The 13,265-nt window shown below is 43.0% G+C and overlaps 3 protein-coding genes across 3 annotated transcripts in view; 1 reads left to right on the top strand and 2 right to left on the bottom strand.

Annotated features, from left to right (window-relative positions):
* The window catches only part of LOC129707839 (uncharacterized), a 31,121-nt gene extending 30,497 nt beyond the window's left edge, over positions 1–624 (top strand). Inside the window, exon 16 of the mRNA XM_055653234.1 lies at positions 1–624. Within this exon, the coding sequence (XP_055509209.1) occupies positions 1–8 (8 nt within the window). The 3' untranslated portion in view covers positions 9–624.
* A 1,072-nt stretch (positions 625–1,696) lies between these two features.
* Positions 1,697–4,891, bottom strand: LOC129708054 (protein ATP6V1FNB-like). The gene is made up of 2 exons (XM_055653598.1): positions 4,468–4,891; positions 1,697–1,809 (listed from the first exon to the last, which is right to left on the bottom strand). Exons 1-2 carry the CDS (start codon positions 4,889–4,891, stop codon positions 1,697–1,699), a joined length of 537 nt encoding a protein of 178 aa, XP_055509573.1.
* Positions 4,892–9,473: 4,582 nt separating this feature from the next.
* Positions 9,474–12,211, bottom strand: atp6v1f (ATPase H+ transporting V1 subunit F). The gene is made up of 2 exons (XM_055653235.1): positions 11,990–12,211; positions 9,474–10,384 (listed from the first exon to the last, which is right to left on the bottom strand). Exons 1-2 carry the CDS (start codon positions 12,145–12,147, stop codon positions 10,183–10,185), a joined length of 360 nt encoding a protein of 119 aa, XP_055509210.1. The 5' UTR covers positions 12,148–12,211; the 3' UTR covers positions 9,474–10,182.
* Between the last annotated feature and the right edge of the window lie 1,054 nt (positions 12,212–13,265).

Raw genomic sequence — 13,265 nt, 5'->3', positions numbered from 1 at the left:
ATCACTGATGTGGAGAGGTCAATAATGGAAATCACTGAGAGAGGAGGGAGAAAGTAGCCGAAGCCAGTGTTTATTGGACTAACTCAGTAGAACTCAAGACAGCATTGACACAGTGCCACATATAGAGAGAATAGTTTCCACCAACTGAAGGGAATCGCTAACTACCTTGGAATAAATAGCAGATATTTACTTATCTATTATCCAATAGATTTGGGGTTCAAATAGAGGGAGGGCTGTACTGAAGTTGATGTGGAAAAAGGGAGGGAGATGCTGTATGATTGGAGTTAGAGGGAGAGGGATGTTGTTGGATTAGGGGTGGAGGGAGAGAGATGTCGTTTTGGGAACGGAGAGAGAAGGAGATGCTGTGGGATTGGGAATGGATAGAGAGACACTAGGATTAAGAATGATGACTGATAATGAAAGTGCTGTTTTTTTCCCTTTTTCCTTCTGCCCACAATATTTAATATGTAAAATAATATGTGATTCTGTTCCATTCTGTTTGTAGTTTGTTTGGTTGGTTGTTTGTTTGTTTGTCTTTTTGCACAAAGTCTGCGAGCATTGCCACTTTTCATTTCACTGCACATCTCGTATGTGTATGTGACGAATAAACTTGACTTGACTTGACTTGATATAGATGAAAAAGAAAGACACAAGGATTGTGGATTGACAGAGGAAGAGAAATATGCAAGGCCTGGAGATGGAGGAAGATTGTGTGCACTGGTGATAAATAGGGATAGACAGGGTGAGGATTAACATCCGTTGAGATACAAATATGAAAGAGGGGGGCGGTGGTAAAGAATACTGTGTGACCCAGCAGATTCCTTTATTGGAAGAGTAAATGTTACATTAGCTATTCCTGTACCAACCAATGTATTGGGATCTGCAGGGCTCACCGTGTGTGTGGGTCCCTACCTAAATACAGTCTGCCCTTTCCCACAAGAATTTCCTACAGGAGTTCAGTTAATTGTATCGCCACCCCAATCCATCTTTTCCAAAGCAAAACCCAAACTAAATCACTGTGAAATGCACACCCCACCAACCACTTGTGCCTCCTTCCTATAAAGAAGAAAGGAACCCATCAAGGAAATTTCAGTATAGGTTAAGAAAGAAATTTTGATCGGACATATAAGACTCACAACTTATTGAACAGCATCTTGAATAGCCAACCATGAAGCAGTCACAGTCCCAGTTATGAAACAAACCATTTTATGAGAGAGTGCTTTGCACAGCCACTGGAAAAGACAACGCTTGGGAATGTTTGAGACAACTCCCTGCACTTCAAGGAATATGACTCTTTTGGAGTATATGAACCTCTCAGGGGAACATTGTTCTCAGAGAATGTCCCTGTCCTTTGAGGAAGCAAACTCCTCTCAGAAAAAAAGACGGGGACGTTACCTTGGTGAACTGGACGACTGTCTCCCAAACTCTCTTTCTGAATTTGTGGCTCTCCCTTGGAGAATATAACCTTCTCTATTCATCCCCAAAGGAGAAACCATGCCCATACACATTTATCTTAAAGTTTTATTGGACTGTTTACCTCAGAATCTGTTTAAGATGCAAGGTAGTTATTGATTGATTCACACGTTTCCCGAACCAGCAGAAACGCAGCCCAAAGGTCCTGTTCTATGTGACCTGGAGTAGAGCCCAATCAGAAAATATGCCCTGCAGGCCATTCTATTCCACAACCTGCGCTCAATCAATTTAAAGCATCTGCTTCTGGTTTAGGGAAGATCCCGTTTCTTCGGTAGAAAGCAGTTTCCACTAAGGCCGTCCGCCCAAAGTTTGGTTTCTTGTAGTCAACATCTTCCTCTGTTAGGAAAGAAGCACAGCAATTGATTGAACCATTCATCCCATTCCTACCAGGTGCTCACTCCTTTCTAATATAGATCATCCAAAGTGCACTCTTGGGTGAGCACTGAGCACAGTGATGAGGAAGAGCACAGCACAAAGCATGGCTCTCTTCAAGTTCCAAGCTGAAAATACCACTAAGCTTCCCTATTCAACATTAGTGGGATACGGTAAGCTCTGGGTTTTTTTCTATCTTTTGTAAATCTTCCTTGGTCTAGTGCTGTAGAAACAGCAGTTAGGGCAGTCGTATGCTCCTCCTGCATGATGTAGGATGTCAGGGAAACTTCCGGTGTACCTGAGGACAACACCTGAGCGAGGTGCATCCAACCACAGCTCTTTGCAGACTGTATTAGGGAACTGGAGCAGCAGCTAAACAACCTTGGAACATCCATGTAGGAGTGTAAGCATGGAGCCACAGGGTAGAGGCAAGGTCCTCAAAGAGTATTTCTCCTCTGGTTTTACAATGGAGAAAAACATGAGGACTAGGGAACTTTGGGCAGTTAATGGAGATATCCTGAGGACAATTGCGGATAAATCTCCCGGGTCTGATCAGTTATATCCTAGGTTTAAGAAAGAACTGCAGGTGCTGGAAAAATCAAAGGTAGACAAAAATGCTGGAGAAACTCAGCGGGTGAGGCAGCATCTATGGAGCATAGGAATAGGTGACGTTTCGGGTCGAGACCCTTCTTCAGACTGATGTGGGGGTGGGGGGAAGGGCGGGAAGATATATCCTAGGACTCTGTGCGAAGCTAACGAAGAAATTGCGGGAGCCTTGTCTGAGATATATGAATCCTTATTAGACACTGGTGAGGAGCTGGATGACTGGATGGTGGCTAATGTTGAGCCTTTATTTAAGTAGTGTTGCAAGGAAAAGCTTGTGACCTATGGACCACTGACAGTAACATTTGTTGTAGGTAAGCTACAACAAACGATTCTGAGGGATAAGGTATATATGCAAAAGTAGACACAAAATGCTGGAGTAACTCAGCGAGACAGGCAGCATCTCTGGAGAGAAGAATTGGGTGACGTTTTGGGTCGAGAAGTCTGAAGTAGGATCTCGACCTGAAACGTCACCCATTCCTTCTCTCCAAAGATGCTGCCTGTCCCGCTGAGTTACTCTAGCATTTTGTGTCTACCTTCGATTTAAACCTGCAGTTTTTTCCTACATAGGTATATATGCACTTGGGTAGAAGGGCTGATTCGGGATAATCAGCATGATTTGTACATGCAGATCGTATCTTACGAATTTGAGTTTTTTGAAGAGGTAAACAAAAAGGTTGATGAGGCCAAGGCATAGACTTTTATAGGGACTTCAGCAAGGCCTTTGATAAAGTTCGGCTTGGTAGGCTCTGGATGGTTCGATCACATGGGATCCAGAGAGCTAGCTGACTGGATGGCAAATTGGCTTTGTGGAAAGAAGCAGAGGATGGTGGTGGAAGGCTTCTTCGGACTAGAGGCCTGTGACAAGTGATATGCCTCAAGGAGCGGTGCTAGACCCATTGTGGTTTGGTTCATAGCAACGATTTGGTTGAGAATGTACAAGACATGATTAGTAAGTTTGCAGATGGCACTAAAGTGAGTGGTATCATAAATAGTGATGGTGGTTATCAAAAATTACTGCAGGCTCGTGCTCAGCTGGGCAAGTGGGTTGAGGAACGGTTAATGAAGTTTAATGCAGATAGGTGTGGAGTGTTTCATTTTGGGAAGTCAAACCAGGGTACAGCTATCACAGTGAATGGTGGGGCCCTGAGTAGTGTTGTAGAGCAGAAGGATCTAGGAATACAGGTACTCTAATGCATGGCATCAGACAGATAAACTGACCTACAATAGGCCGTGTCCAGTCTATATTTGCCAGGTCCTATCTTATATTAATATCAGTATCTAAATTTCTAGTCTTTAAGAAGGAACTGCTGATGCTGGAAAATCAGACTGAAGTAAGGTTTCGGCCCAAAACTTTGCCTATTTCCTTTGCTCCATAGATGCTACTGCACCCGCTGAGTTTTTCCAGCATTTTTGTCTACCTCTTAATTTCTAGTCCTTCCTTATCCTTTTCCATAACTACTTGACACTCTGAGTTATGGACACCATTAAAGGAATTTTGCATGATTTCTAATCCATGCTCTACTTGCTTTGGAAGAGTTTGACGGATTTGCTTTGAGATACTTGAAATTAACATAATTTAAAATTCAAATTTTATAAAAGAGCATGGAAATAAAGAATATTGAAGATAGCCTGATTATATTCAACCCAAATGGAAGAAACTTTGCACTCAAATGTAGAGAAGAGCAATGCTGCAAATCAATGCTGCGTGTCTGGATTGGATTGATGTCCTGACATTGGATGATATTTGATTCATGTCCTTGCAGGCAAGGTCCTCAACCATCCAGACAACAGCCTGCTTCCTCTTGTCAGTGGGATCAGCAACGCTTCATGTGATCCAACTCTTGCCCTGCTAATATCCTTGCCCTGTCCAATATCTGGACCGGATCTGCCCAGCAATACTGCCCAACTTGCATCAAAATGGAAATCTATTCCAGCCCTTCATTATTACTGTGTATGGAAATAATTATCTTTGTCTGGCAATACAGATCTCACCCAATTAGCCCTATTGGCTCTCACCTATTTTCCAGCCATAATTCCAGGAGGTAGTGAGAGGGTACTCGTATTTCTCACTGGGGCCTTTCTTCTTTCGGGCTTTTAGGTATAGGTATCTGCCTTTATCCTCTTTTGAGAATCCATCGTACAACAGTTCCCGCACCTCAGGACTGACTGGCCTCATATCACTCAAAGACTCATTTGCTGGTTTCTTCTCAGCTGCCGGCTTTTTGCACTTTTCCTTCGCTGATTGGGCTGCCACTTTTTCCTGTGCTTTTGGTTCTTGGGTCTGGAGGGGTATATGCGGAAGCGTGGGTATCTTCTTACGCACAATTTCTCTTTCTGGTGGCTGTCTGAGGTTTCCCTTGAACTGTCTCAACCAACACATCCTTAGCAGATCCTCTTTTGTGATGCTTTCTTTCCAGAAGTTTTGCACCTGTGTGTCCATGTTGAGCTTTCGTTCCATATTTATGGGTCTTCAGCAGGCCTTATACACAGGTTTTGTGAAACGTGGAACACTAAAAAGGAGAGCACAGGACAGGCAGCAAAACCAAGGCTCCCTGCATAATGATGAGGTGCCCATGCTGGTATCTAAGCAATCAATATTACACTTACAATTGTAATAAGCAACAGGAAATGACATGAACAATGAGACTGACGTAGGGAAGTGTGAATTTGCCAAAAGACGGGAGTTGATATGAATGGACCATAAACTGGCTGGCCAGAATACCACTGTTCTAGTATATCCGATGTAATCAAATGTAAAAAGCTCACAGAGGGATTAGGAGAAATCTCTTTACAGAGTTGTGCAATACGGAAATCACTCCGACACACTTAGGAAAGAATAATTTGAGGAAGGACATCCTTGTTATTGAGGCATTGCAGCGTAGGTTACTAACGGGATGGCGGAACTGTCATATGAGGAAAGATTGGAAAGACTGGGCTTGTATTCATTGGAATTTAGAAGGATGTGAGGGGATCTTACAGAAATGTATAAAATTATAAAAGGACTGGACAAGCTAAATGCAGGAAAAATGTTCCCAATGTTGGGGGAATCCAGAACCAGGTGCCACAGTCTAAGAATAAAGGGGAGGCCATTTAAAACTGAGATGAGAAAACACTTTTTAACCCAGAGAGTTGTGAATTTGTGGAATTCTCTGCCACAGAAGGCAGTGGAGGCCAATTCACTGGATGAATTTAAAAGAGAGTTAGAATGAGCTCTAGTCCAGGGCTAACGGAATCAAAGGATATGGGGAGATGGCACACACGAATTACTGCTTGTGGATGATCAGCCATGATCACAATGAATGGCGGTGCTGGCTCGAAGGGCCAAATGGCCTCCTCCTGCACCTATTTTCTACGTTTCTGTTTCTAATAAGGGAAAAAAAATCAAAGGATACAACAATAAGCTTGGTGAGAGAAATTATGTGCCGAGTATAAACACTCAATTATGAATTTACTGGGCAGAATGGTCTATTTTGCTGTAGACTCCTCTGCCTAGAAATTCATTCCTATTTGTGCAATATGAGAGTAGCAGGGTGTTCTATTCCGCTTTCAAATAGTGTCTGGCAATAATCTACCCGTGTGTCAAACATAATTCAAGAATCAATGTTGAGATGAAAAGTTCCCCTTGTTTTTCTTTCATCAGCTAAAATAAATAACTGCTGGAGAGAATATGGGCTTCTTTTGGGTATTTGGGAGGTAATGTATGTTATGAGACTTCAGAATTGAAGAGGGGTCGGTTTGAGGGGTCTGTTGCTAAGTGAGGATGGCCGGCGAATGAGAATAGGGCAAATACAAAAGTTGGGCAAAGTGCTTGCCGTGGAGATCAGATAATCAAGGTCAGTCTGACCTGGGTCTTTGACTTTGAGTGTTTAATAGGATAAGCATGGAGGGAATATTTCCACATGCAGTGTTAACCAGATAAAAATCCACACATTAAAATCAGATACAAACAATTCCAATAAGAAATTCACTTGATACAAATATGTTATAATTTGGAATGCACTTCACAAGAAATTCTAGTAGAATGGCATTAATACAATTGTATCACTAGATAAATTAATGGCCTAGAAGGGAAGAGAATCAAAATAGGGATTTGAGTAGATTCAGGTGGACCACAGACACTGTCAGTAATCAATTGGTCCTAATGATATGTTTCTGTGCTGTGGCTTCAATTAATTCAACATCAAATCATTGATTTTTTTTTTTTAAATTCAGTTGGCTCTTCTATATAGCGATAGAGTAATTACAAGATTGTGGTCAGATTCAACAAAGACTCAAAATCTACCAAAAAATAACAGAATACTGACAGCATCTGCACTTTTTAAGAATGAATAGTTTTAAGACTGATTAATCTAAAACAGATGTGGACTAAATGCATTTTTCTTATTAAGAGCCAGTGTTTTGGAATGCAATGATTTAATAAATTACAACCTGGCAGCCAGCATATGCAGAGAAAGGATTGTTGTGGTTTGCATGTGGGTGACACGAGTTGAAACTCTTGTTTTGGCCAGCACTCGGAATGCTTGAGAATGCTGCTTGCAAAGCCAACATCACTCACTGCAGACATCTCCAGTAGTAATGACAATGGAATTTAATTTCCAATCCATCCCAAGAAAATTCTGTCAGCACTGCATTGGGAAACTGGGTTTTGGTTTACTTTTGAGGAACAGTTTTTAAAGAACAACCTAAGCCAAAGGCTATTCCATTCCTGCACTGTAAACAGTCGCACCCGTGCACAATGCTTGCATTGCAGGGGAATGGGAAGAAATGGTTTGCCTTTCCATAAATTGCTGAGGAAAATAAATACTTGTATTATCACAGCTGGCAGTACTTTAGGAACTCTCCAGCAGCTTTGGCAAAGTTTTCCTCAAGTTGTAAATTTCCTGTTTTGTTTATTTAGCAGATCCTTGTGTTCCCTACATTCACAAACCAATAAAACCTGATTCCAACAGCAGAGCACGAGGTCTGAACTGCTTGGGAAATGTAAAATGTTCAGTATAGATGGGGGAGCAAGAGCCTGTTGTATTATTGATCAGTTACCTTCTGCATCTATAACCCATCTTCCTTTGGCCAGATAGATGATCAGTTGGATGCAAGGAATTGTTCCTGAGTCTGGGAATGCCTTTCAAAGAATCACCAGTGGATTTTATCTCAAGTGTTGAAGGGGACACATCCAACTGTGAGCTGAGAATGTCCCATTAATTCAAGGTACTACGTACGGCCTTCATATCATGGGATACAGGATGACAAAACTTGGTTAATTAGCACTATTACTGCTCCAGGATTTGCAAGTCTGTTTCATCACACATTTTATTAGATGAGACTTAATCCAATTGCACATTTGCCAATAGCCCCTGTCACCTGATTACACCCTCCAATATATAAAAGGTTACATTTTTAATAGCAGCCTCTTGCTAAATCTAGTCATGGCTCTCAGAAATTTTAAAAAGACAGCTCCTGCCAATTGGTGGCAGGGAAGTTTCATATCATCCAGTGAAAATGATTGGCAGGATGAAGAATGAAAACATCACCAAACTGAAATTAAAACCAGATGTGGGGACAGTGCTGAGCACAACAAGAATCCAATAGACACAGCAGAACATTGAGGTACATAGAGGGGTGTTCAAGAAGGAACTGCAGATGCTGGAAGATCGAAGGTACACAAAATTGCTGGAGAAACTCAGCGGGTGCAGCAGCATCCATGGAGCGAAGGAAATAGGCGACGTTTCGGGCCGAAACCCTTCTTCAGTCTGAAGAAGGGTTTCGGCCCGAAACGTCGCCTATTTCCTTCGCTCCATGGATGCTGCTGCACCCGCTGAGTTTCTCCAGCAATTTTGTGTACATAGAGGGGTGTTGGGGAAAGTAGGCAAAATACCTCATAGATTTAGAGATGGAATTCCACAGTCAAGAGCTTTGAGCTCAGCAAACTATAGCCCCTTAGTTTAAACCCGCTTTGTGCAAGGTGACAGATTTGGATGATCAGAGATCTCAGAAGGGTACTTAAATACAATGGGTGAGACCATGGAATGCTTAGAAATTAAGTATACAAATTCCAGCATTGCCAGATCTGGAACTGATGGACAAATGGATGGATGCATTATTTTATTTTACTTCCTGATTTGAGAAAACCATCATATCCTGTCATTCTTTATTTTCCTTGAGAAACTGCCTCTCAAAACTGTAACTTATAGAAGATGTCAGGTAAACAGCCCCAAAATGTTAATACATTTCCAAGTGAGGTTAGTGTATGGCTGTTCTCTGGATGGTTGATAACCTTGCCTGAGAGAAATATAGAAGTGATTTCTCAATGTGCTTAAAGCTTTGGCTTCTAAGTGGGGAAAGTCCGTAAGCTTGCTGTGGTGTGTTGTTGCAAAAACAGTCAGGGGGAAGGAGGGAAGGGGGGGGGGGAGAGGAATAGTGAATATTTAGTACGGTGGATAGAGAACAATAAAGTGTTCCGTTTGTTGTCAAACTTCATTAGTGTTCTCAGTATTGTATTGGCATTGTGTCGATTATTATATTTGCCTTGTGCATCATAGATGGTGGAAATCACAAGGTGAACCGCTTCCTACATATTATCCTGTCTTTGCCCTGTTCTTATAGCAAAACTATTTGTCTTATGAACGATACAGTTCAGATTCTAATTAGGATGCTCTACTATTCTCTAACAGTTGCCAGAGAAATTTGACAATAGAACTATCAATAAATATCAAAAGGCATGATATTTAGATTCTCTCTTGGTTGAGACAGAATGTATCTGGAACTTGTGCAATAATGCTACTTTGTCTTTTTTTTGTAACGCCAAACATGAATAATATTCAAGCACTATTTCCTGCTTTGGATAAGCTGATGTTTACAAGGTGCAAGATGGGCTGTTGGGTGTTCATTAAGAGGGCATTGGTACATTCAAGTGAACACAGTCCAATTAAATACAGCAAATATAAAAGCAGGAGAAAAAGTAAGCTGAAAAAAAAGCAATAAGGATATAGTTTTCGGTACATAATCAGAAACACGTGACACAAATCAACCTCTAATGTTAGTTTATTTATTGACATAATAATCAGGGACAAGCAACATCATAAATATGCAATGTGAAGACTAGCTAGGACCAGATCAGAACCACATTCAGTTTCTGTTAAAACTAGCACAAACTGGGACCTGAGCAACATTGAATTTTCAACACAAACAATCCTGTTTAGTGCCATCCAATAAAATACTAACCCAACTGAGAGCTTGGAGCTTGTGCCCATCCTATCTGCCTGAGCAGCAGTGCTTTCTGCACAATCACAACTCAGCAGACAATAATTATTATCTTTAATTCCAGTGTTTAAAAATGTCTACCTTGTTCCCCACTCTCTCAGATAGGTACAGCACGGAGCAATTTGAAACATCAATAGTTAGCACAAGATCGATTTATGCCAGGACAGGCACAGTGCCAGTTACAGCCTAGAGTCGCACTTTAAACAATCCCATCAAATACCCCCAAGGCAGGTACAGAATTGAATGGAAATGAAATCATACTCAAATTTGTAGAGTAAAAGGTCACTAAATGGTGGGTTGGGATCATGTATACATAGTGGGAGTGGGGATTGCTTGTTGCAAAGTCTGGCTAGGATTTGACAGCAGAGGAATCAGCACTCTGCACATTGGACCAGAGGAATCAACACTCTGTACAACAAAACAACACAATGACAGAACTCAGCGGCGACGCATGACTGGCACTGCATAGTCTAGCTACCGGAAGTCATCAGCACTGAACATTCCCTTAGCACGCCGCAGGATGGAGTCTTTAGAAGCATCGTATGGGTGCTCCTTCGATGGGATCTCCAGCACAGCAGGAATCGATAACGTATGTGCATCAATGACGTGACGAATCATCTCCGCAATGTATTGATTGATCAGAATTATCCCAATGTCATCACGATTCAAGAAACCTCTGTAAAGAAAATCAGAAAGGCTTATTCCAAACTCCTGGCAAAATTGCAGGATCGGCATCGTAACAAAGGCAACAGAATAGATTCTGCCCAATCAATCAGTACTGAACCCAGAGGCTGGCTGTAGATGCCTCCATTGCTTCTAGAAATTTAGCAGAATTATTATGGGATTATTTCTGGGCACAGGACAGGAGATGGTGAAGGAAGAGATTGTAAATGAAGCCCACCTTCTGGTGTTGAGGACAGGACAGGGAAAGAAAATCAAGACATCCACAGGACAGGAGATGAGCCAACCCAAGCTGAGGAGCCGGCTGAGTGAATGAAGTAGGGAGGACAGCAGTGAATTGAACTTCCTGAGCAAAAGGAGGACTCACTTCCTTAAACTAACGCTTGGCCCCACTTTCTGAATTCCTCAGCACTTACTGACAGATTTCACAATGTATCTGACGCCTATACAGGAGGCATACCCAGACTTGTGGCCATCTTAGCTGCTACTCTCACACAAGGTCCACGGTGGAAAGAAGGGGGAAATAGTGAGGACATGGCACAGTGTTGAGCTCACCAGCAGCACCTCGCACCCTATATCATTCGGGATTGCATACATAAAACTCCCATGGGAGTAATCAGGCTCATAGAAAATTTACAATTCAGCAGATCTACCCAATCTATCTCACCTTCCAGCACTCACCCTGAAGGTCATGGCTCTTCAAGTACATATCCAAATACTTTTTAAATATGAAGGTTTCTATTTCTACCACCCATCTAGATTATGAGTTCCAGACTCCTTCCAATCTCAAGGTGAAAAATCTTCATATTTTCTTTATCCCTTCCACCAATTTTAATATCTCTTTGCTAAACAAGATTAGCTGTAATTATTATATCTAAGCCCACCAATGAACATATCTTCTCATATTCTATGTCGCAACAAATAACGGAGAGCAAACCATTTGCATTTTTAACAACATCCCCAGCAGGTAACTGATTCACCCTACAACAACGAGGGCAGTTCTGAACTACTATCTACCTCATTGGCGACTATCTTTGATCCGACGTTTCTGCCTCTACCTTGCACTCTTTACCTTTCCACTCAAGTGTCTAGATTGCACATCTGAAGAGTTCCTCCTCACGCTCAACGACATAGCCAATTGTTGTATCATCTACCAACATGTCCTTTACACTTAAATATGAATTATTAATTTATGTAATAAAAAACATGAGACTGAGTACTCTTGTACATCACAAAAATCTATCAATCTGCTTTAAGCCAGTGAGCTCACTGGATCCAGTTTTAGAAAATCACGTCAGGATTCACTGTTTCCTTGCATCTCTCCTCGCCCAATCCAAATCCACAATTTTCAGATTAGACTAAACCCCTTCTGTTCCAGACCACAGGCAGATGTCCTGATCTGGAAAAATATCAGAAACTGGAACGCCAAATACAATATATGCATGGTAAGCTTCCACAAAATCGAGGGTGACAATGATCAGGGTCCCGATCCCGTCCCCCCGAGTCCCTCACCCTGTGAGCTGATCCCGGGTCCCTCTCCCGTCCCCCTGGGAGCTGGTCCCCGGCCCGGTTCCCATCCATCAGGCGCAGCCCCCCTCACTTGAAAGTCTCCTCGATTTCCGCCACGCTCGTCTCTTTCTCCACCACCAGAAAGTTGGGCCTGCGGTTCTTGTTGAGCTCGCCGATGCCGCCGAGCAGGAATCCGGTGCAGGTGTCCTCGTCCCCCAGCACCGCGATCAGTTTGCCCCGGCCCGCCATCGCGCACGCTCACTGTCCCCGGCCTCACGCCTGCGCAGTGCCCCTGGTCACGCGGTCATCGGCCTCAGGCGACGTCATCCGTCAACTGCCCCAGTACTGAGCATGCGCATTAAGCCACGCCCCCTCACTGCCTTTACCCGTGACGTCACTCCCCAGCATTGAGCATGCGCTGAGAGCCACGCCCCCCTTGTTACCGTTACCCGGGACGCCAGTGCCCCAGTATTGAGCATGCGCAGTGAGCCCCGCGCCATCCGAGCTAGCGCACGCGGAGAGGCACGCTCGACGTCCTCACTAAGGACAGAAACATGGTCGCAGGTTTGAAGTGGGATTGCACAGCCACCCTGACCCGTCTGCAGTCATAACAATTTCTGCAGCAGCAGCACTCCAGCCGGGCACCTGGCACCCTTCTGGACCTACGGTCAGGTAACTGGTGTTGCCTCAGTTTAGCCCTCTCCATTAGCACAGCCCGACCTGCAGGGAATTGAGTGTGAGGGGGAATTGGTATGGAGGAGTTGAGGCTGGTGTGGATCAGCCATGATCTTATTCATTAGTACTAGGACACGCTTGAGTGGTTTGGTGGCCAACATCTGGCAATATTTCCCAGCCATTAACCCATTGAAGGCTGCCTGTCAATCTCACTGCCATAATCACTCCGTCTTATCCATTACCCCGTCTGCTGTCTCTGCAACTTATTTTTTCCCTCCCCCCCAGTTCTCACAAAGGGTCTGAAACATTGATTCTATTTCTCTGCCTTACCAGCAGTTTCTGTTTTGTTTTCTATTTATATTAAGTTATATATTGAGAAACATAGAAAATTGGTGCTGGAGGAGGCCATTTGACCCTTCGAGCCAAATACTTGTAAGTATGTACTGTGGTCCAAGTCAGTGTGTATTGCTAATCCTAAATGTAAGATGGTGCTGGAATGCCATATTTAAGAACCAATGGCAGACCAATGCCTGTGCTGACCATGATGCCAATTCAAACTGCACATCTGCCTGCACGTGGTCTATATCTCTCAGTTCCCTGTCCGTTACTATGTTTGTTTAAATACGCTCCAAGTGCTACCATATCTAAATGTATAAGGCATGATAAGTACTTTTGCAGATGACACTAAAATA

This window comes from Leucoraja erinacea, chromosome 22 (genome assembly GCF_028641065.1).
Source record: "Leucoraja erinacea ecotype New England chromosome 22, Leri_hhj_1, whole genome shotgun sequence".
Lineage (NCBI taxonomy): Eukaryota > Metazoa > Chordata > Chondrichthyes > Rajiformes > Rajidae > Leucoraja > Leucoraja erinaceus.
Note: the sequence above shows the minus strand (reverse complement) of the source record. Positions and strands in the feature narration are given on the sequence as shown.

What these genes read in the sequence shown, in the direction of transcription:
- atp6v1f (XM_055653235.1), bottom strand. Translation starts at nt 12,147, where the DNA reads ATGGCGGGCCGGGGCAAACTGATCGCGGTGCTGGGGGACGAGGACACC. An exon ending in GAAATCGAGGAGACTTTCAA is followed by an intron (nt 10,385 to 11,989) that starts GTGAGGGGGGCT and finishes TTTTCTTTACAG; the next exon opens with AGGTTTCTTGAATCGTGATG.
- LOC129708054 (XM_055653598.1), bottom strand. Translation starts at nt 4,891, where the DNA reads ATGGACACACAGGTGCAAAACTTCTGGAAAGAAAGCATCACAAAAGAG. An exon ending in GAATTATGGCTGGAAAATAG is followed by an intron (nt 1,810 to 4,467) that starts GTGAGAGCCAAT and finishes CTTTCCTAACAG; the next exon opens with AGGAAGATGTTGACTACAAG.